Source organism: Anas acuta, chromosome W (genome assembly GCF_963932015.1).
Source record: "Anas acuta chromosome W, bAnaAcu1.1, whole genome shotgun sequence".
In the NCBI taxonomy this organism is placed as follows: domain Eukaryota; kingdom Metazoa; phylum Chordata; class Aves; order Anseriformes; family Anatidae; genus Anas; species Anas acuta.
Genome location: NC_089016.1, coordinates 20,957,134 through 20,979,878, shown reverse-complemented (window position 1 = coordinate 20,979,878; position 22,745 = coordinate 20,957,134). Strand labels below are relative to the sequence as shown.

At 44.9% G+C, this 22,745-nt stretch overlaps 1 protein-coding gene and 2 long non-coding RNA genes across 4 annotated transcripts in view; 1 reads left to right on the top strand and 2 right to left on the bottom strand.

The window, feature by feature from the left end:
• Positions 1–22,745, bottom strand: part of LOC137847051 (uncharacterized) — a 750,318-nt gene that overhangs the window by 548,446 nt on the left and 179,127 nt on the right. The gene's annotated exons all lie outside the window — the stretch shown is intronic.
• Positions 1–22,745, top strand: part of LOC137847055 (uncharacterized) — a 310,848-nt gene that overhangs the window by 145,383 nt on the left and 142,720 nt on the right. The window lies entirely within an intron of this gene.
• LOC137847024 (homer protein homolog 1-like) overlaps positions 1–22,745 on the bottom strand; it is a 242,478-nt gene that overhangs the window by 103,114 nt on the left and 116,619 nt on the right. For both annotated transcript variants that reach the window (XM_068665272.1, XM_068665273.1), the window contains exon 3: positions 4,047–4,178. In XM_068665272.1, coding sequence (XP_068521373.1) covers positions 4,047–4,178 — 132 coding nt within the window. The remainder of the gene's footprint in view (positions 1–4,046; positions 4,179–22,745) is intronic.

Here is a 22,745-nt window from a genome sequence, read left to right as displayed (position 1 = left end):
GATGTCCCCCTGCAGCCCATGGAGTACCACGGTGGAGCAGGGTTCCACGCTGCAGCCCGTGGAGGAGACCACGGTGGAGCAGGTGGCCCTGCACCGATGGAGGCTGCCGCCTGTGGAAGACCCCTGCCGGAGCAGATTCCGGGCCGGACCTGTAGCCCGTGGAGAGGAGACCACGCAGGAGCAGGTGACCTGGCAGGAGCTGCTGCCCGTAGAGGAGCCAGGTTGGAGCAGTTTTCTCCTGAGGGATGGACCCCGTGGTACGGACCCATATCTGGAGCAGTTCTGGAAGAGCTGCTGCCTGTGGGAAGCCCACGCCGGATCAGTTCATCAAGGACTGCATCCCTTGGGTGGGACCCCACAGCACAGGGGACGAGAGTGACCGAGAAGGAGCGGCAGAGAAGAAGTGCTGTAGACTGACCATAACCCCCATTCCCCCGTTTCCCTGCGCCACTCGGGGGGGGAGGAGGTGGAAGAGGGTGGATGGGGGGGGAAGGTGCTTTTGGTTTCTTTCCTTTGTTTCTCACTTCTCTAGCTTGTTAGTAATGAGCAATAAATCTTACTATCTGTCTTCTTATGCTGAGTCTGGTTTGCCTGTTACACTAATTATTGCGTGATTTTCTCGTCCTTATCTCAATCCTTGAGCCCTTTTCACATATTTTCTCCCCATTCCTCTTTGAGGAGGGGGAGTGAGAGAGGGGCTGTGGTGGAGCTCGGCTGCCCACTCGAGCGGAACCACGACACAGTGGGAATACTAAGTCAAGTTCATTTCTTGATGTAACCCCATTGACATCAATCAAGCTAAAGAACAGATTAATTGAACTGAACACTCACATATACTGAACACTAAATTCAAGAATTGCACATTGAACTGTGAAGTTTGTGAAGACTGATTTCTCTGCTACATATACCTCTTCTAGAAAATAGCTAAAGCAGCAATTTTGAAATGCATGCAGCCTTGAGCTTGAGAAATTAAACCACTTTATTAAGAATTGGGCCTAAATTCTCTGGCTGGAGAAAAATTTGTCTTCATTGCTCTCAGCTTTACATTACACCAATTGCTGTAGTAGCCAAGCATTTGTTTTAACTAGCTATTGCTTTTATACAGAATATGACCTTATACCACTATAAGACTAAAGACTAAAATGATTCTGCAAAAACTGGAAACTTCACCAACAGCTTCTAAATTTCTCCAGCAGCAGCAAAGATACTGTTTTTCACTGCGTGCAGGAGGTATGAAGGCTACTTTTGTGTGACAAAATCTCAACTAATTTCAATTAGAACTTCCCTTGCTATCCAAGATGTAAAAAACCTTATTGTCTTTAAACTTCTTATCCTGGTAGGCTCTTAGTACTTAAGGAAGTATTATTTTTCTCCACCAGTATCCTATATTTCAGCTGTCAAATTATTTAAAAGCATATGTTTCCTGAATATAGAAGGAAATAATAGATATTGTGCTGAAACAGTAATCCAGCATCAAAAAAGGTCTCAGAACAGATGATAAAATTGGCAACAGATCACCAGAACTAGATGATACTCATTTAAGACTTGTAGATAGACCTCAAATTCTCATGGGTAACCTATTATTTAAATTGACTTGAGGAGCAGAGGATTGGTAAGTGGAAAGCATGATGCTAAGGTTTGGAATAAATAGCTGAAGAAATACAAGGCAGTAAATATGATCTTCTGTATCAGAGTGGTAGAGACTGTAAAAAAGATATATAATGAATAGACAGAAAACCAGATAACATTCTGAGAAAGAGCCAATGATACTAATGTAGAGGGATTTTTTACAAATTTACTAGAATTCCTTGAGACAGTCAGGTGATAGATAATAGCAATATTTTGATATATAAGTCCTAAATAACAAAGATGAGATCTCATAGTATGAAAAGAAAGGTTCTCTGGGGGATTAATAATATAAGGAAAAGATGAAAAGTTGTGGAAGGAGAATACAAGGATCTCACAAGTACCTGTGATGGCACTTTCGGCATTTAGCATGCTCTTAAGTTATTCAGAATAAATCAGGTTAACTAACTAAAGGGATAAGGCAGCAAACTTGAGAAGGAGCACTTCTTCCCATATAGGGGAAGCACAGACTTATATTCTAGTTGAGAAACTGGACTCAGTTTTCTCTGAATATTATGGAACATTCTGTTCCTCCTACTACAGCAGCAAGAGGGACTGTGCTAGGAAATCCTAATCCTGTGAAAGGAATACTCTTCAAGGTAGGAATCATCATTTAGGTATCACTGACTTCTGCCTGATTCCTGATGGAACAATCTTGAGGTGAATTTGTGGTCTGACATATTGAGAAAAGCTCTAATGAAGATAAACAAATGTTTAATTATTTTTCTTTTATTCTGTTTGCATATAAAAAGTTGTTTACAGTGCCTTAATTCTTTAGTTGGATATTCTCACTTCTCAAATTCTCACAGTCACACAGAATTGTCATACAGAACCACTGTTGCATGCTACCCTACTAATCAGTTAATGAAGACAAAGGCACATGAACCAAAAAAAAAAAAAAAACAGTCCAAAAGTCAAACACTTAGTATAAACTTTGGAAATCATCTGCTTGTTTAGAGCGATATAGCTAAGCAAACAATGATATGAGAATAAATAGTTTATTAGAAGACATTACTTTTATTCTCTCTGCCCTGATTATTTGCTTCATTAGCCTGTTGAAATCAGTCACACACTAGACTAAGTTGTTTTTTTGTGGTTGTAGGTTGTCTTTTGCTCCCTGGAACTTGAAATATTTCATTGGGGCCCAGAGACTACTCCAAAACAAATTACATATAATAGTATTGTTCACTTAGGGACTCTGATAAATCAAATACAGAAGAAAAAAAAAGTTCCAGAATCAAGTTTTAAGACAACTTCTAGAAGCAACTGGTTTCTGAATAAATACATTAATACAGTTTATTTGTCAGTACTATTGCTAACATTCAGTAGTACCTTGAGCACTAAATTACATTTAATGTCCTACAGTAGTAGGTGTGTCAAAAAGTGCTCTGGTGAACCTGATTACAATGCCAGTGCACAGAAGAGCTAGTAATCAGAGCAGACAGACAAGAGGAGATTGATATGATTTCTCTAAAGATACACAGAAGATTCACGGTTTCTAATTCAGCATCTCTGATTCCAAGAACAATATATCTAACTCCTTTCACCTCTATGAATTTTAGTAGCAATTATCAGCAATTTTAACTCACATGAAAATCACAGTTTGATAATTAACATATAATGCTATAGGAATGGTTTGCCCTGAGGATTCATCGCTATAATCTTTTGAAAAGATCTGTGGATTGATATTTTTCTCAACAGATTTGTGTATTCTTCACAAATCACAGCAATCTGAGTAACTGCTAATCAAACGTACTTTTGACAAATTATCTACTGTAGCTTTTCAGATTTTTATAACAGAAATATAAAGTTTTAAGCCAAGGTTATATTAAAAACTCTTAGACATCAGTTTGAGAACAACTTATCCTTGTATAGTGACAATTACTTTCTCAACAGGGTTGGTATGTGTGTTTGTGTGTGTGTTTGGGGGGTGGTAGTATGTTTTTTTGTTTAGCAAAACATAGCAGAGAAGTTAAAGTGAATGTGGCTTAAAACAAAAATGCATCTGAAGACTCAACATCTTTTCTAGGTCTAAATACAGAAGAAACACTGGAATGTCTACTTCTTTATATTCTATCATGGCAAACTCTAATGAAAGAACAAATTTAAAAAGAGAAGCCTAGCAGATGAATAATTAGAAAGCATTAACAGCATACGCTAGTTTAAATCTCCCTTCTTTCCTCAATCAGTTAAAAGAAAATTTATAGGTATCACTGTTAAAAGCATATTGTGATCATACCTTATCTTGTCTTGTTATATTATAAGAATAGATACAGCCTTTTATTATTATTATAATAATTATTATTATTATTATTATTTGTAAATAGCGGTGGTAAGAATTGAATCAAGATACAACCAGAAGGAAAAAAATATTCTTAAGTCACTTCACTGGTCACATGGTTTCCATTGGTCATACTTACTTTTGCAAGATGATGTTCAGATGAAAATCCCAAGCCATAGACTGTATTCGCCCTGCTGTCTGCCCATTGGCCAAACTTCTGGGATGTTTTAGTAAATGTCATGTTGGGGGTGACAGTGCTATTTATTATTGCCTGAAAAAAAGTAATAATTGTAAAAAAAAATAAATTGATTTTTTAAAGGCTACTCATAATCGAAACTGCCAATATTGTAGATAAATATCAGTGTGAGATAAACTGGCAACTAGAGAACAGTTTTCTTCTAATTCAATCACAGCTAAAATTCTGAAAGCATATATTAACATAAATTCTATAAAAGGAGTGGAGCAAAAGCTGGGAGGGGCACCTGTTCACAATAGATGCACTACTCCAAGTGAGGCCTCACAAGGGCAGAGGGGGAAAATCACCTCCCCCAACCTGCTGGGCACGCCTCTCTTTTGATGCAGCCCAGGATGCAGTTGGCCTTCTGGGATGCAATCATGCACTCCTGGCTCACGTCAAGCTTTTCATCCACTAGAACTCTCAGGTCCTTCTCTGCAAGGCTGCTCTCAATAAGTTCTTCTCCCAGTCTGTACTCCTGTCTGGGATCGCCCTGCCCAGGTGCAGTACATTACACGTAGACCTGTTGAACCTCATTGGCTTCAAGTTGTCCCACTTCTCAAGCTTGTCCAGGTCCCTTTGGATGGCATCCCCTCCTTCTCTTATATCAGCTGCACCACTCAGCTTGGTGCCATCTGCAAATTTGCTGAGTATACACTCGATCCCATTGTCTATGTTGTTGAGAAAGCTATTAAACAGTACTGGTCCGAGGACAGACCCCTGAGGTACACCAATTGTCACTGGCCTCCACTTGGACGTAGAGCCATTGACCACCATTCTCTGGGTGTGATCTTCAAGCCAACTCCTTATCCACTGAATGGTCCACCCATTGAATCCATGTATCTCCAATTTGGAGAGCAGGATGTCGTGGTACTGTGTCAAAGGCCTTATAGAAGTCCAGTGTAGATGACATTGGTTGATCTTCCCTTATCAGACACGATTTGCCCTTGGTAAAGCCATGCTGGCTGTTTCTGAGCACCTATTTGTCTTGCATGTGCAAGCCTTCTCTTTAGACTGAAGAGGCTTGGCTACTTTCTTCACAGGAGAGATCATAGAATCATAGAATCCTTAAGGTTGGAAAAGACCTCTAATGTTATCTGGTCCAACCATCCCACTAACACCAATATCAGCCACTAAACCATTTCCCTAAGCACCACATCCGCCTTTTTCACCCTTTCCTCCAGGGACGGTGATACCACCACTTCGCTGGGCAACCTGTTCCAACACCTAATCACTCTTTCTGAGAAGAAATTTCTCTTCATATCCAACCCGAACTGGTGTAACTTGAGGCCATTCCCTCTTGTTAGTTACCTGGGGGAAGAGGCTTACACCTACCTCGCTATAACCTCCTTTCAGATAGTTGTAGAGAGCAATAAAGTCTCCCCTGAGCTTCCTCTTCTCCAGACTAAACAACCCCAGTTCCCTCAGCTGCTCCTCATAGGACCTGTGTTCCAGACCCTTCACCAGCTTTGTAGACCTTCTCTGGACACACTCCAGGGCCTCGAAGTCATTCTTGTAGTGAGGGGCCCAAAAGTGAACACAGTACTCGAGGTGTGGTCTCACCAGAGCAGAATACAAGGGGAGGATCAGCTCCCTGGTCCTACTGGCTACACTATTGCTGATACAAACCAGAATGCTGTTGGCCTTCTTGGCCACCTGGGTACACTGCCGGCTCATGTTCAGGCAAGCATCTACCAACATCCCCAGATCTCTTTCCTCTGCACGGCTTTCCAGCCACTCCTCTCCCAGCCTGTAGCATTGCTTGGGGTTGTTGTGGCCAAAGTGCAGGACCTGGCACTTAGCCACGTTGAACCTCATCCCACTGGTCTCTGCCCATTGATCCAGCCTGTCCAGGTCCCTCTGCAAGGCCTTCCTACCGTCCTCCATCAGATCAACACTTTCCCCCAACTTGGTGTCATCTGAAAACTTCCTGAGGGTGCACTCAATTCCCTGGTCCAAATCATCAATAAAGATATTAAAGAGGATGGGCCCCAACACCAACCGCAGTGGAACACCACTTGTGACCGGACGCCAGCTGGATTTAATGCCATTCATCACCACTCTCTGGGCCAGGCTGTCCAGACAGTTTTTAACCCAGAAAAGAGTGTACCTGTCCAAGCTTTTCCAGAAGAATACCATAGGAGACTGTGCCAAAGGCTTTACTGAAGTCTAGGTAGACTACGTCAACAGCCTTTCCCTCATCCACCAGGCAGGTCACCCGATCATAGAAGGAGATGAGGCTGGTCAGGCATGACTTGTCTTTCATGAAGCCATGCTGTCTGGGCCTGATCCCTTGGTTGTCTTGTATACGTTCGTATTAGGTGATATGCTGCTTCTACTAAAACCAGCTAAAGTTTTACAAAGGATTTCAACAGTATTTACATCACGTTAAAGTTTTTCTAACATAGTCTAAATCTGTGATGTCCAGTTGAATTACAGGATAAAGTCTTATAATGACACCATTGGATTCCATTTAACTAAAAAAACTGACAGTTAATAAAATTTATAACCAGCCTACATGAACAAGAAAGAACTAGCCATAAAACCAACAATTTGTATACTTGAAATGAAATGTTGGCATGCTTTCTCATGTGTCTGGTGCTATTAATCCACATTTACTAAACAATTCACATCCCTTTTCATAAAGCATTGGTTAGTAGGTGTGGGTTTACGAAGCAAGGTTTTGGTATTGGTGTGGGGTGGGGTGGGGTGGGGGCGGACAGGATTGTAGGTGTGGCCTCTGTGAGAAAATTCCAAAAGCTGCTCCATGTTAGACAAGAGCCAGTTTCAGCCAGCTCCAAAAGGAACCCGCCACTGGCCAGAGACGAATTAATAAGCAATATTGGTTACGCCTCTGTGGAAGCATATTTAAGGGAAAAAACTGCTGCACAAACAGCAGCTGGGAGAGAGAGGAGTGAGAAACAGTCCTGCAGGTGCCAAGGTCAGTGAAGAAGGAGGGAGAGGAGGTTCTCCAGGCACTAGAGTAGAAGTTCCCCTGTGGCCTCTGGAGAGGACCATGGTGGAACAGGTTGTCTCCCTGCAGCCCATGGTGTACCACGGTGGAGCAGATTTCCACACTGCAGCTTGTGGAGGAGCCCACAGTGGAGCAGGTGTATCTGCCCTGAAGGAAGCTGTGGCCTCTGGAGAAACCCCACCGGAGCAGACTCCAGGCTGGACCTGTAGGCCATGAAGAGGAGTACATGCAGGACCTGCCACCTTGTGGGACCCACGTTGGAGCAGTTTGTTCCTGATGGATGGACCATGTGGTATGGACCCAAATTGGAGCAGTTTTTGAAGAGCTGTTGCCTGTGGGAGGCCCACATAGGATCAGTTCAGGAAGGACTGCATCCTGTGGGAGGGACCCCACATTGGAGCAGGGGAAGAGAGTGACCATGAAGGAATAGCGGAGACAAAGTGTTACAGACTGACCACAGCCCCCATTCTCCATTCCCCTGTGCTGCTTGTCGGGGAGCACACAGAAGAGGGTGGATGGGGGGAAGTTGTTTTGAGTTTTCTTTTAGATTCTCACTGTTCTAATCTGCTAGTGAAGTGCAATAAATTATATTAATCTTCCCATGCTGAGACTGCTTTGCCCATGACGATAATTGTTGAGTGATCTCCCTGTCCTTATCTCAACCCTTGAGCCCTTTCCATCATATTTTCTCCCCCTTTCCCTTTGAAGGCGGGGAGTGAGGGAGTGGTTATGGTGGAGTTCAGCAGCCCAGCAGGGTAAAACCACCTGTAGTGGGTTTACGTGGCAAGGTTTTGGTAGCAGGGGGCCATAGGGGTGGTTTCTGTGAGAAAGATCTAGAAGCTGCCCCATGTTTGGGAAGGGCCCCATTGTTTTCCAGAGCTGAGCCAATAAACGATGCTGTTTTGCGCCTCTGTGAGAGCATATTTAAGACAGGGAAAAAAAACACTGCGCTACACAGCAGCTGGGAGCCAGGTTGGAGCAGTTTTCTCCTGAGGGATGGACCCCGTGGTACGGACCCATACCTGGAGCAGTTCTGGAAGAGATGCTGCCTGTGGGAAGCCCACGCCGGATCAGTTCATCAAGGACTGTATCCCGTGGGTGGGACCTCACAGCACAGGGGACGAGAGTGACCGAGAAGGAACGGCAGAGAAGAAGCGCTGTAGACTGACCATAACCCCCATTCCCCTGTTTCCCTGCGCCGCTCGGGGGGAGGAGGTGGAAGAGGGTGGATGGGGGGGGAAGGTGCTTTTGGTTTCTTTCCTTTGTTTCTCACTTCTCTCGCTTGTTAGTAATAGGCAATAAATCTTACTATCTCCTTATGCTGTTTTGCCCGTTACAATAATTACTGAGTGATTTTCTCATCCTTGTCTCAACCTTTGAGCCCTTTTCACATATTTTCTCCCCATTCCTCTTTGCGGAGGGGGAGTGAGAGAGCGGTTGTGGTGGAGCTCAGCTGCCCATTCGAGCAGAACCACGACAGTCCTTTTTGGCGCCCAACGTGGGGCTTGAGGAATTTGAGATAAGGATGATAGTTGATAGAAGTAACGGGCAAAATATGCGCAGGATGATTGTTAGGAATGTATTAGTTGTGAAGAATTTAAGAAAGCAGTAACTGTGAGATGTTAGTGTGGTGAAGGGACGAGGGGTGGTGTGTGTGTAAAATGTCCACCTTGTCAGTGCTGTGATGATGTTATGTTTATTTTGGTGTGGTGAATTCTTTTTTTAAAAAAGTCCTTTTAAAAAGGACTGTCGTGGTTCTGCTTGAGTGGGCAGCCAAGCTCCACCACAGCCGCTCTCTCACTCCCCCTCCTCAAAAAGGAATGGGGAGAAAATATGTGAAAAGGGCTCAAGGATTGAGATAAGGACGAGAAAATCACACAATAATTAGTGTAACAGGCAAACCAGACTCAGCATAAGAAGACAGATAGTAAGATTTATTGCTCATTACTAACAAGCTAGAGAAGTGAGAAACAAAGAAACCAAAAGCACCTTCCCCCCCATTATGGTCAGTCTACAGCGCTTCTTCTCTGCCGCTCCTTCTCGGTCACTCTCGTCCCCTGTGCTGTGGGGTCCCACCCATGGGATACAGTCCTTGACGAACTGATCCGGCATGGGCTTCCCACAGGCAGCAGCTCTTCCAGAACTGCTCCAGATATGGGTCCGTACCACGGGGTCCATCCCTCAGGAGAAAACTGCTCCAACCTGGCTCCTCTACGGGCAGCAGCTCCTGCCAGGTCACCTGCTCCTGCGTGGTCTCCTCTCCACGGGCTACAGGTCCGGCCCGGAATCTGCTCTGGCAAGGGTCTTCCACAGGCGGCAGCCTCCGTCGGTGCAGGGCCACCTGCTCCACCGTGGTCTCCTCCACGGGCTGCAGCGTGGAACCCTGCTCCACCGTGGTACTCCATGGGCTGCAGGGGGACATCCTGCTTCACCATGGTCCTCACCACAGGCCGCAGGGGACTTCTGCTCCGGTGCCTGGAGCACCTCTTCCCCTCCTTCTACACTGACCTTGGTGCCGTTCCTCACTCCCTTCACTCTCCCAGCTGCTGTGTGGCGCAGTGTTTTTTTCCCCTGTCTTAAATATGCTCTCACAGAGGCGCAAAACAACATCGTTTATTGGCTCAGCTCTGGAAAACAATGGGGCCCTTCCCAAACATGGGGCAGCTTCTAGATCTTTCTCACAGAAACCACCCCTATGGCCCCCTGCTACCAAAACCTTGCCACATAAACCCACAACACCACCACAAAGTGCTTTTTAATTCCCATGTGAAAAATTCTCTGTAAAGAATGTCCTTAAAACTTCCCAGAAAATGGCATTAACTGGGAGCAGAACAATTTATGAAGAATCTTTTTTACATGTCAGTTACTGTGCTCCAAAGGATATTGTCAATATGGTTCCTAATGCAAATCTCTCAGTATAGTTAGGAATCTTTTGAACATCAGTGCACATGTGCCTTTTTGTACTTCCATGAACCCATAATCCCCATCTTACCTCCAACAGTTCAAAGCCAGTGATTATTGAAGAATCCAAGAGGAACAAAATCCACAGGGTCTAAACTAACTGGAATGGTGCATAGAGCATAACAACATTTTCTCAGGATGGTGATGGGTGAGAAACTTCAACATCAGAGACCAAGTAATGCTCTCCCAAGCCCGATATAGAAGCCTATACTATTTATGTGAGATGGCCTTCTTGATGGATATTAAAATGAGTAGTTAAGGAGTTTACTTGGCATTTTTTGCTTCTTCTGAGATTTGGGTAGCACTGGAGCACAGTTACCATCAATATCAAATTTTCTCTGAATTTACAGCTGAGGGGTCAGCTAAGCCCACAAATAGCTTCCACATATATATGCTGATTATCAGATGAAGTGGGGGAGAGGAGTATTGCAGGAAAGTTCAGAAAAACATTGAGTACCACAAAAGGCAAGCTAAGATACTTCAGCACAAACAAATTTAACAAAACTGGCAGCTTCTACAGTAGTTTTGGGAGCTTCACTGTGCTCACAAGTAATTGGAAGAACAAATCTAGATGTAGCTGAATATATCAAACAGGTAGTTCTCTCTCATAACCTTTGTCTCCAAATGCAAGTTTTGGCTACTACTGTGAATAACTGGAAAAAAAAAAGGAATCCCTGAAAGCTTATATTTGAATCAACAAGCCTCATCAGGTAAGCAATTTGCTGTATGACTAAAGACTGGAGCATCTCCAGCATTAATTATCCACAAAACTTCTCCAATTTTAATATAGGATAAATTAGTCAGTGAAGTCACTGGAAATTCAGAAATTATTCTTCCTTCTTTAGGCATAAAGTTTTGGGCCAAAATAAATTAAGTGGGCTTGCAATTGCACTATGGCCTCCAACTGACCTTATGGAAAACAGCTGTCTGTGCCACATAGGAGAGAAGAGAGAACATGAGACTATGGAGGTGGACTTCTTGGAAAGGAGGTATTCTGAAGCTCTATTTTTCTTGTATGCTTCTTGTCAATTATTAGTGCCCTACCCCCAGAGCAGTTGAAACCGGGTGTACTGGATGCCACTCCCAGTGAAAGCAAACTGTGGCCTGCACTCTGCTGCCAAAGGGATTAAGAAAAAGGCATTAGTGATATCAATTGCGGCACACGGCTTGGCTGCCTTTGACTCCAGTTCGTATTGAAGTTCTAGCATTTCCAGCACAGCAGCACTCAGTGGTGGCATGACCATTCAGGCCACAACAGTCTACCATTAGTCTCCACTCATCATTAGGCTTTTACACTGGCTATATGGGACTATTAAAGGGTGAATGAATCTTGCTGATCACTCCTTGGCTCTCCAGTTGATGAATTAGCTTATGGATGGGAATCAGGGAGTCTCAGTTGGTGTGATATTGCCACCGGTGCACTGTTGTGGTAGCAATGAGCACCTGCTGTTCTTCAACCCTCAGCAACCCCACAACAGAAGGGTCCTCCAAGAGACCAGGGAAGGTAGACAACTGTTTAGTGTCTTCCATCTCCAAAGCAGCTACACCAAAACCCCACCCTTTTGGATCCTTGAAGTACCCTCTGCTGAGCTAATCGGTGCAAAGGATGCACAGAGCCTCCGGGCCAGTCACAGTGGGGTGCTTTTGCCACTCATTCCCAGTTAGGCTCACTTCACAGAATCACAGAATCACAGAATTTCTAGGTTGGAAGAGACCTCAAGATCATCGAGTCCAACCTCTGACCTAACACTAACAGTCCCCACTAAACCATATCCCTAAGCTCTACATCTAAACGTCTTTTAAAGACTTCCAGGGATGGTGACTCCACCACCTCCCTGGGCATCCTGTTCCAGTGCCTAACAACCCTCTCAGTAAAGAAGTTCTTCCTAACATCTAACCTAAAACTCCCCTGGCGCAACTTAAGCCCATTCCCCCTCGTCCTGTCACCAGGCATGTGGGAGAACAGGCCAACCCCCACCTCACTACAGCCTCCTTTAAGGTATCTGTAGAGAGCGATAAGGTCGCCCCTGAGCCTCCTCTTCTCCAGGCTGAACAAGCCCAGCTCCTTCAGCCACTCCTCATAGGACTTGTTCTCCAGGCCCCTCACCAGCTTCGTCGCCCTTCTCTGGACCCGCTCAAGCACCTCGATGTCCTTCTTGTAGCGAGGGGCCCAAAACTGAACACAGTACTCAAGGTGCGGCCTCACCAGAGCCGAGTACAGGGGGACGATCACCTCCCTAGCCCTGCTGGTCACACTGTTTCTGATACAAGCCAGGATGCTGTTGGCCTTCTTGGCCACCTGAGCACACTGCTGGCTCATATTCAGCCAACTATCAACCATCACTCCCAGGTCCTTCTCTGCCAAGCAGCTCTCCAACCACTCATCTCCCAGCCTGTAGCTCTGCTTGGGGTTATTGCGCCCCAGGTGCAGGACCCGGCACTTGGCCTTGTTGAACTTCATGCAGTTGACCTCAGCCCATCGGTGCAGCCTATCCAGATCCTCCTGCAGAGCTTTCCTACCCTCGAGCAGATCGACACATGCGCATAGCTTGGTGTCATCTGCAAACTTACAGAGGGTGCACTCAATGCCCTTGTCCAGATCATTGATGAAGATATTAAAGAGGACCGGTCCCAGCACCGAGCCCTGGGGAACGCCACTAGTGACTGGCCTCCAACTGGACTTGACTCCATTCACCACGACTCTTTGGGCCCGGCTATCCAGCCAGTTTCTAACCCAACGAAGCGTGCGCCAGTCCAAGCCAAGAGCAGCCAGTTTCTTGAGGAGAATGCTGTGGGAGACGGTGTCAAAAGCCTTGCTGAAGTCAAGGTAGACCACATCCACAGCCTTTCCCTCGTCCACCCAGCGCATCACTTTGTCATAGAAGGAGATCAGGTTCGTCAAGCAGGACCTGCCTTTCATAAACCCATGCTGACTGGGCCTGATCGCCTGCTTGCCCTTCAAGTGCTGCGTAATGACTCTCAAGAGGATCTGCTCCATGAGCTTCCCTGGTACTGAGGTCAAACTGACAGGCCTGTAGTTTCCCGGGTCTGCCCTCCGGCCCGTCTTGTAGATGGGCGTCATGTTTGCTAGCCGCCAGTCAGCTGGGACCTCCCCCGATAGCCAGGACTGTTAAATGATAAATGATGGTAAGCAGCTTGGCCAGCTCCTCTGCCAGTTCTCTCAGTACCCTTGGGTGGATCCCATCCGGCCCCATCGACTTGTGCACATCCAAGTGCCATACCAGGTCACCAACCAGTTCTTCATGGATAGTGAGGGCCACATCCTGCTCCCCATCCCCTTCCACCAGCTCAGGGTACTGGGTATCCAGAGAACAACCGGTTTTGCCGCTAAAGACTGAGGCGAAGAAGGCATTAAGCACCTCCGCCTTTTCCTCATCTCTTGTAACTAAGTTTCCCCCCGCATCCAGTAAAGGATGGAGATTCTCCTCAGCCTCCAATACAGCTAGCTGTTGGGATCCCCCGTCACTCCAGAGACAGAGATGAGTTCTGTCCCTTTGTAGCCTGATGGCATTACAGTACACTGTGCAGTGGTGTCTTCTAGAGCTTTGTATTCCTGTGGGTCTGATGTGTCAGGCCATCGAATCCACACAGTCCAATAAACTCCATTGTCCCTTTCCTCCCCCTGGATGGAGGCAGGGCTCCTCTAGTCCTGGTCTTATTATTCATTGTTCTGTCTAGTGTACTGCCTGCTGCAAACTGGAGTATGTTAAGATACATACAAGCATATAAGAGGACAGTGGAAGGCCCCAGTGTCCCGAAATAAGGAGGATGGCTAAGAAAAACAAGACAAGAAGCTGTCGAATCAGCTGAGGAAATGGGAGGAATCAAGCGTTGAGTAATAGGAGATATAGGGCTATGACAAACTTCTGAACACTCCTGCTTGCAGGATGCCTGCCATTGCAATTGTGAATAAATTAGCTTCACAAGAGACCCTGCCTTAGAAAATTATTGGGATATTTCTCACATTTTGGAGGCTTGTCCAGGATATTGTCGCCTGCCGGAGGTTTCTTGCCACCACGGACAGTAAAGGTGCACCCTGCTGATTTCAGAGGTCCTGTTGGAGGTGGTGCGGTATCTCGGGATGGCTAACAATAACCGAGACTGCTGTGCTGAAGATGGGCTCTGTGAAGCATTAGGGAAAAAAGTAGGCACAATTATTGAAATAGACCTGGTAATTCTGTGCATGGACCAAGGTAGGAAAGTTGATTACAGTATTGCCCTGGGTGTTGGGGAGACTCTTCTGTGGGGTGTGGGATGCATTTTCTAGTGTGGAACAAGTGGGGAGTCCTGATCCGTGGTTCTGTGGTCCCGTGAGATAAAAGAGTGAAAGAGATTCTCAGGAAATTAGAGAGCCTGTACGGTGTACAGTACAGTGCTCAGAAGTACAACCCCCATCTTCCCTTATCCTAGATACAGGTGTGTGGCACCACTGTGAACAGTAAACTTGTGCCTAAAGATAGTCCTTTGAGAAGGATGGTAAGGAACTGAAAAAACAACCGTAGGACCAGGGATAAAGATAAGAAAAGAATGGTTAGATACTGTGTAATTGTGTGGCCTGAAGAGCCAATAAAAAGAACTTCAGTATTTTGGCCAAAATACAGGTCTGATGAAGATTGGGTTTGTAAGGCTTTGAATTTATACATAAACAATAAGACTCCTTTTTCAGAGGAGGAGTCAAGTTATGTTGCTTGCTGGGTTCAGCGGGTAAGTCATTTTTATTGAAAAAGAGTCAGGACCAGGAGAAAGAGGAGTCAGAGGGAAGGATGGGTCAACGAGAACCCTTGGATAATTTACCCCCTCCCTATAATCCTAATGTTGCACCGGCAGCAGCAGCAGCTGCTCAAGGAAAGGAGACAAGGACTGCAATTAATTCTTTCCCTAGAGAAGGAGTTCACTCTAAGCTCTGGCAAGAATTGCAACAATGAAGAAGATATACTGAGAAATTTCCCTTCTCTGGTACTAACACTCCTATGTATCCTCTTAGGGAGGTCCCAGTGGGACAAGGACAAATAGGTTATGTGAACTCCCCCCCCCCATCAGCAGAGAGGTCAGGAGTTCTAAAAAGGAAATGAACTCTTTAATGGAGGACCTTACAGAACTAGAAGAACAGTAAGATCAGTTTCTAAGGCATAATTTGTATTCCTGGGGGGGAAATTATGTCAATCTTGAGTTAGTTATTCACTGGAGAAGAATGTTTAGGAGGGGAATGATTAGGCAGGCAGCTATAGAATCATAGAATCATTGAATCATAGAATATCCCGAGTTGGAAGGGACCCATAAGAATCAGCAAGTCCAACTCCTGGCACTGCACAGGTCTACCCAAAATTTTATACCATGTCACTAAGTGCACAGTCCATTCTCTTCTTAAATTCAGACAGGCTTCATGCAGTGACTACTTCCCTGGGGAGCCTGTTCCAGTGTGCAACCACACTCTTGGTGAAGAACCTCTTCCTGATGTCCAGCCTAAACCTCCCGTGCATCAGCTTAACACCATTCCCGTGGGTCCTATCACTGGTGTTTACAGAGAATAGGTCAGCTGCCTCTCCACTCCCCCTCGTGAGGAAGTTGTAGACTGCGATGATGTCATGGTTTAACCCGGCCGGCAGCTAAACACCACGCAGCCGTTCGCTCACCCTCCCCCCTCCCTCTCTGGGACAGGGGAGAGAAATGGAAAGTGAAGCCCGTGAGTTGAGATAAAGACAGTTTAATAAGACAGGAAAATAATAATAACATAATAATAATAATAATAATAATAATAATAATAATAATAATAATAATAATAATAATAATAATAATACAATGGTGATAATAGGTAAGTAATAATAGTGATGCACAATGCAATTGCTCACCACCTGCTGACCGATGCCCAGCCTAACCCCGAGCAGTCCGGCCCCCTCCCCCCGGCTAGCCACCCCTATATATTGTTTAGCATGACGTCAGATGGTATGGAATACCCCTTTGGCTAGTTTGGGTCACCTGTCCTGGGTCTGTCCCCTCCCAGCTCTTACTGCACCCCCAGCCTGCCTGTTGGCAGGACAGAGCAAAAGGCTGAGATGTCCTTGGCTTAGTATAAGCACTGCTCTGCAACAATTAAAACATCGGAGTGTTATCAGCACTCTTCTCATCCTAAGCCAAAACACAGCATTCCACCAGCTTTCTTCCACTAGGAAGAAAATTAATTCTGTTCTAACTGAAACCAAGACAGATGAGGTCCCCCCTCAGCCTCCTCTTCTCCAGGCTGAACAGGCCCAGTTACCTCAGCCGCTCCTCATATGTCTTCCCCTCTAGGCCCTCCAACATCTTAGTAGCCCTCCTCTGGACACTCTCCAATAGTTTCACATCCTTCTTGTACTGTGATGCCCAGAACTGCACACAGTACTCGAGGTAAGGCCGCACTAGTGCAGAGTAGAGCGGGACAATCACTTCCCTCGACCAGCTAGCAATGCCGTGCTTGATGCACCCCAGGATACAGTTGGCCTTCCTGGCTGCCAGGGCTCATATTCAGCTTGCTGTCAACCATAACCCCCAGATCTCTCTCTGCGGGGCTGCTCTCCAGCGTCTCATGCCCCAGTCTGTATGTATAGCCAGGATTGCTCCTTCCCAGGTGCAGGACCCAGCACTTGCTCTTGTTAAACTTCATAGAGTAGGTAACTGCCCAGCTCTCCAATCTGTCCAGATCTCTCTTCAAGGTCTTTCCACCCTCAACAGAGTCCACAACTCCTCCAAGATTGGTGTCATTGGCAAATTTGCTCAAAACACCTTCTAGTCCTACATCAAAAAACACTGAGGAGGACTAGCCCTAAAATGGAGCCTTGGGGGACCCCACTAGGGAAAGTCCGCCAGCTTGATGTGGACCCATTTACCACAGCCCTTTGAGCCCTGCCGTCAGCCAACTGCTCACCCATCTTATTATGCTTTTTAGTTGTATGCTGGACATTTTGTCCAGTAGGATCCTATGGGAAACCGTGTCAAAAGCCTTGCTGAAGTCCAAAAAGATCACATCATCTGGTTTCCCTTGGTCAACTAGATGGGTGATCTTATCATAAAAGGAAATCAAATTTGTTAGGCAGGACCTACCCCTCACGAACCCATGCTGACTGGGACCAATGACTGCCTTGTCCCCCAGTTGCGCTTCAGTAACTTCCAGGATCATTTTTTTAAAACTTCATAGAGTTGGTAACTGCCCAGCTCTCCAATCTGTCCAAATCTTTCTGCAAGGCCTCACCACCCTTGATGGAGTCAGGACCTCCACCCAACTTGGTATTGTCCGCAATCTTGCCCAAAAAACCTTCAAGTCCTTCATTCAAATTGTTTATGAAAACATTGAAGAAGACTAGTCCTAAAATGGAGCCCTGAGGAACGAACCCCACTAGTGACAGGTCGCCAGCCTGAAGTAACCCCATTTACAAGAACCCTCTGGGCCCGACTCGCCAGCCAATTCTTCACCCATCTTATTATGCTTTAATCTAACTGTATTCTGGTCATTTTGTCCAGAAGGATACTGTGAGAGACAGTATCGAAAGCTTTACTGAAATCCAAAAGATTACATCGACTGGCTTCCTTTGGTCAACTAGCTGGGTGATCTTGTCATAGAAGGAAATTAAGTTTGTTGTACATGACCTTCCTCTAGTGAACCCATGTTGGCTCTGACCAAGGACTGTGTTGTCCTTTAGGTGTTTTTCAATAACAGAATAATCTTCTGAGATGTGGCCAGTGTGAAAATGTTGTCAGAGATGAGGACCCAGTAGCCCAAGGGCTCGTTAAATTTCATTTTGTGATAAAAGCCTGGCCATATATACAGAAAAGGCTCGGGAGGGGTGTATGTCAGGAAGGGAGATGAGAAAGAAAATCAGAGAGTGAAACTAATGGCATTCGCAGTGGACCAGGTAGTGAGGCAGAGGGTTGGAGACAGAAGAAGAAAATTTTGTGGGGAAGTCAGACCCAGGATGAAAGGGAGAGGAACAGAGATGAAGGAATGGCAGGAAGGGAAAGCTACCTGTGCTGCAGGGTAAACCCTAGAAGGGACAGGCTTTGATAAGATGTTTTCAGTGTGGCCAGGACAGCCACTTCAAATAGGAGTATCAGGAGTAGAAGAAGGAGGAGAGATTGTTTGCTGTTATAAATTCAGAATAGGGGAGTCAGGGCTTCTCAGAAAGCTAGTCCCACTGAGAGCCCTTGATAAATGAAAAGGGCTCAGGGGCTGAGATAAGGACAGAGAGATCACTCTACAATTATTGTCATGGGCAAAACAGACTTAGCATAGGAAGATTAATAAAATTTATTACCTATTCCTGATGGGCTGGATCAGTGAGAAACAAAGAAACAGGCTGAGGGCTCCTGCCCTCTCTTCCACCTTCTCCTCACCCCGAGTGGCACAGGGGGGCTGGGAGTGGGGGCTGTGGCCAGTCTGTGGTGCTCTGTTTCCATTTTTCTTTCATAGTCACTCCCTCCCCTGCTCAGGTATGGGGTCCCTCCTGTGGGGTGCTGTCCTTCCTGGGATGATCCTGAGTGGGTTTCTTCATGGGCAGTAGCTTTTTGGGAGCTGCGCTGCGCGGTCCATCTGTCAGGAGGGGGCTGCTCCAGCTTGGGACCCCCCCAAGCAGCAGATCACCTGTTCTCGTGTGGGCTCCTCTACACGGGCCACAGTGTGGGATCTGCTTTGCCATAAGTGCCCATGGGCTGCAGGGGGACACCCTGCTCCACCATGGGCCTCTCCATAGGTTGCAAACTTCAGCTCCGGTGCCTGGAGCACCTCCTCCCCTTCCTTCCTCACCGACCTTCGTGTCTGCAAGACTGTTTCTCACTCCTCACTCTCCCAGATGTTGTTGTGCAGGTTTTTTTTTTGTTTGTTTTTTATTTTGTTTTGTTTTGTTTTGTTTTGTTTTGTTTTTCCCTTTTCTTGGGTGTGCTCTCACAGCGGCACAAACAGTGCTACTCATGGCTCGGCTCTGGGCAGCGGTGGGCTTATCTAACTGACCTTATCTAACAGCTGCTGGTTTCTTCTCACAGAAGCCACCCCTGCAGCCCCCTGCTACCAGAACCTTTGCACATAAACCCAATACATTGGGGCAGCTAGGTCATTGCTGGCCCATAAAGTATCAGGGCTTAAATTAACTACTGAAACCCTTAAGGTGATGGGGGTAGAAAGGGACTGGGATAACAGTGCTACTTTTTGGGGACACCAAGCTGAGACTAGGGGATAAAATGATCACTGGGCAATTCTTGTATGCACCCAAGGCAGGGACTAACTTGTGGGGAAGGGATTTGATGATGAAATAGGACATTAGAATAGTAAGTTGTTACACTGGAATAACGGTGTTATTAATGGTGTGCTCTCAGACCCTGAGAGCAAAGATATGTTCACCTTTGAGTGAAAAGACCCTGAAATGGGGAGGAAGCGACAATACAGATGTACAGTTGTACCTCAGGGGTTTACAGAGTCATCAAATTTATTCAAACAAGGTTTACAACAGATTTTGGAGCAATTCCAACCTCTGGAGGGGGTCTTACTGTTACAAGTATTTAGGGCATTTAGTGTCTGAGGGAAAACGAAAAATAAACCCAGAGTGGATTCAGGGAATTGTTGAGCTACCCCTACCCAAAACTAAGAAAGTTTCTGTGGTTAATGGGATATTGTTGATTATGGATAGAAGAACACGCTCAGAAGACAAAAGGGTTGTAACTTCAATTATTAGAGGAGGAGCCTAATATACTTGAATGGACAGAAGAGGAAAATTATTTGTCTAATCTGCTGGACCCAGTTTCCAGAGGATGGCCTAAATGCGTTCAAGCTGTAGCAACAACTGTTTGTGTTTTTTTTTTTTGGTGGAAGAAAGTGGGAAATTAAACTTTAGGGGTCATCTGGTAGTTACTACTCCACACCAGGTTAAGACGATCTTGACTCAGAGAGCTGGGAGCTGGCTGACTGATTCTAGGATTTTGAAATATGAGGCAATACTGATTGAAAATCATGATTTAGTGTTAACCACAAAATCATGCTTGAATCCAGCTGCCTTCCTAAGGAGAGGAGAAAGGGCTGGAATGGATATAGAACATAACTGCCTGGATTTAAATGAGTATTAGGCTAAAGCAAGACCTGATTTACAATATGTTCCCCTTGAGGAAGAAGATATTCTGTTTATTGATGGATCCTCAAGGGCAGTACAGGGAAAGAGGTATAATGGATATGCTATAGTTGATGGATTTAATGAAAAAGTAAAAGAGATGGGCTGATTATCCAATAACTGGTCAGACCAAACGTGAATTATATGCCTTGAATCAAGCACTCAAAGTTCTTGAAGGAAAAGTGGGAACTATATATACAGATTCGAGATGCATATGGGGTGGTTCACATATTCGATAAAATATGGGAGGAGGGTGGGTTGATCAATAGTAAGGAGAAGGAATTGGTCCACGAAGAGCTTGTAAAGCAAGTCATAGATAATTCATTATTACCTACTGGAATTGCAATAATGCATTTAAAAGGGCACCAGAAAGGAAATTCAGTCACTGTCCGAGGGAACCGTGTGGCAGATGAAAAACCCAGGAGGCAGCCTGGCAATCAGAAATCACTATAAATTATCTTATACCTGAAATATCCTTAGCGGGGAGAAATTTAAAAAGGAGAAATTAACGGTTGATCAAATAAAATTGTACATATATGGTATAGTAACAAGTGTTGAATAGGTTGTGAACCTGTAATACTCAGCCAATGAGGAAACAGGGCAGGAATCAGGGACCGGGTAATAGGGAATATAAGGTGATGATATACTTTTACTGTGTGGTCCTGCTTGCAGGATGCCCTCCACTGCAATCGCGAATAAAAATGGTACTTCACTGAGATCCTCGCCTGAGACTGTTATTGGCTACAGATTGTTTTTCACAATGTGAACAATCTGTGAACTATTCTCGTTATAATACTAAAATTCACACCCTTAGGCTGGTTGACCCTGGCCCTTCCTCTGTGTTTCATTAACAGCACCAGATGTGGTCCTTTCCACTTTTTATCTAGGGGTCTTCCTTCCAGGTTTGCTGGTAAACTTGATCTCCAGGAGAAAGGGAGTGAAAAAGTACATCCACCAGAATCTTTGTGCTTAATAGTATGTATCTGTGGATGACTCAAAGTTTTTGCTAAAGATAAATGGTAATCTGTAAGTGCTCGATTCCCAGTTACATACATCTGATCAGATTTTCCAGTTACATTTACAGCATATGATTTTTCGTATAGTATTTCAAATGGACTTACTTTTTACTGAGCCCTGGGAGTTATCCAAATTCTTAGCAATGCTATTGGCAATACCTTGGTCCATTTTAAATGTGTTTCTTGGCACAATTTCCTTATTTGTCCTTTCAGTGTTTGATTCATTCTTTATACTTGGCCACTAGATTGTGGCCTCCATGGGTTATCTAAGTCCCATTTTATATTCAATACTCTATACTTTTCTTTAATAACCTTTGCTGCAGAATAGGGTTCCCTGTCAGAAGACGTTCCCTCAGGCACTTTAAATCTCAGGATTATTTATTTCAATAAACATTTCATGACTTCCCTAGCCTGATTGGTTCAACATGGGAAAGCTTCTAGCCAACCAGAAAAGGTATCCACAAACACAAATAAATACTTATATTGATTACACCTATCGATTTTCCAGAAAAATTGACTTACCGGTACTCACCTGGAGTGATTCTCTCTTTTTTTTTTTATTTTTATTTTTTTACCTCTTCAGGAGGATGTTTTACCTGTATTTTAGGGTTGCTTTTAAGGCTCTACTCACACTTTTGTGTTATAATTTTTGCAATCAATAACATCTTAGCTCCAATAGCATATCCTTTGACACTCTCTACCAGAGCCTCAGCTCCCATATGGGTTTCTCAATGGACCTGGGTCATCAGTTGTCTCATTATTACTGGTGTAACAATGAATTGTCCATGAGCAGTTATCCACCATCCATTTGAGTCTTTCACACATTTTAATAGCTCAGCTAGCTTGAATTCCTTTTCTGTATTCAGGAAAGGATACTAATATTTCTCTAGTGGGTAATAGGATATTTATAGTTCCCTCAATGGCTTTGTTTGGCAGCTTCATCTGCCTTTTGGTTTCCCTTAATAATAGCTGAGTTGTCACTTTGATGATCTTTGCAGGGTATTATGGCCACTTCTTTAGGTTTATGAACTGCCTTGAGTAGTTCAGGTTTTCATTTCCATGTTTAATAGGACTACCTTGCGATGACAACAGTCCCCTTTCCTTCCATATAGCACCATGAGAATGTGCCACTCCAAATGCATATTTTGAATCTGTATAAACATTAACTCACTTTCCTTCAGCTAGCTATAGGGCTCTTGTTAGTGCTATTAATACTGCTTTCTGTGCTGAGGTGTTGGATGGTAATTCTCCTACCTCCTTTTCTTCAGTTAATGTCATCTGGGTTTTCAAGAGGCATGTCCTTTAAATCCAGTCAGCTGTCATACACTTGTTCAATAACCTCCTAAATACTGTATTAGTACTATGAACAATAGTACAATACTGTATTGTACTATTAGTACAATGCCATGTGCCCCTTTTTATGGATAAACAGTTCAAATGGTTTGGTTATGAGGAGCAGCTGAGGGAGCTGGGGTTGTTTAGCTTTGAGAAAAGGCGGCTCAGGGGA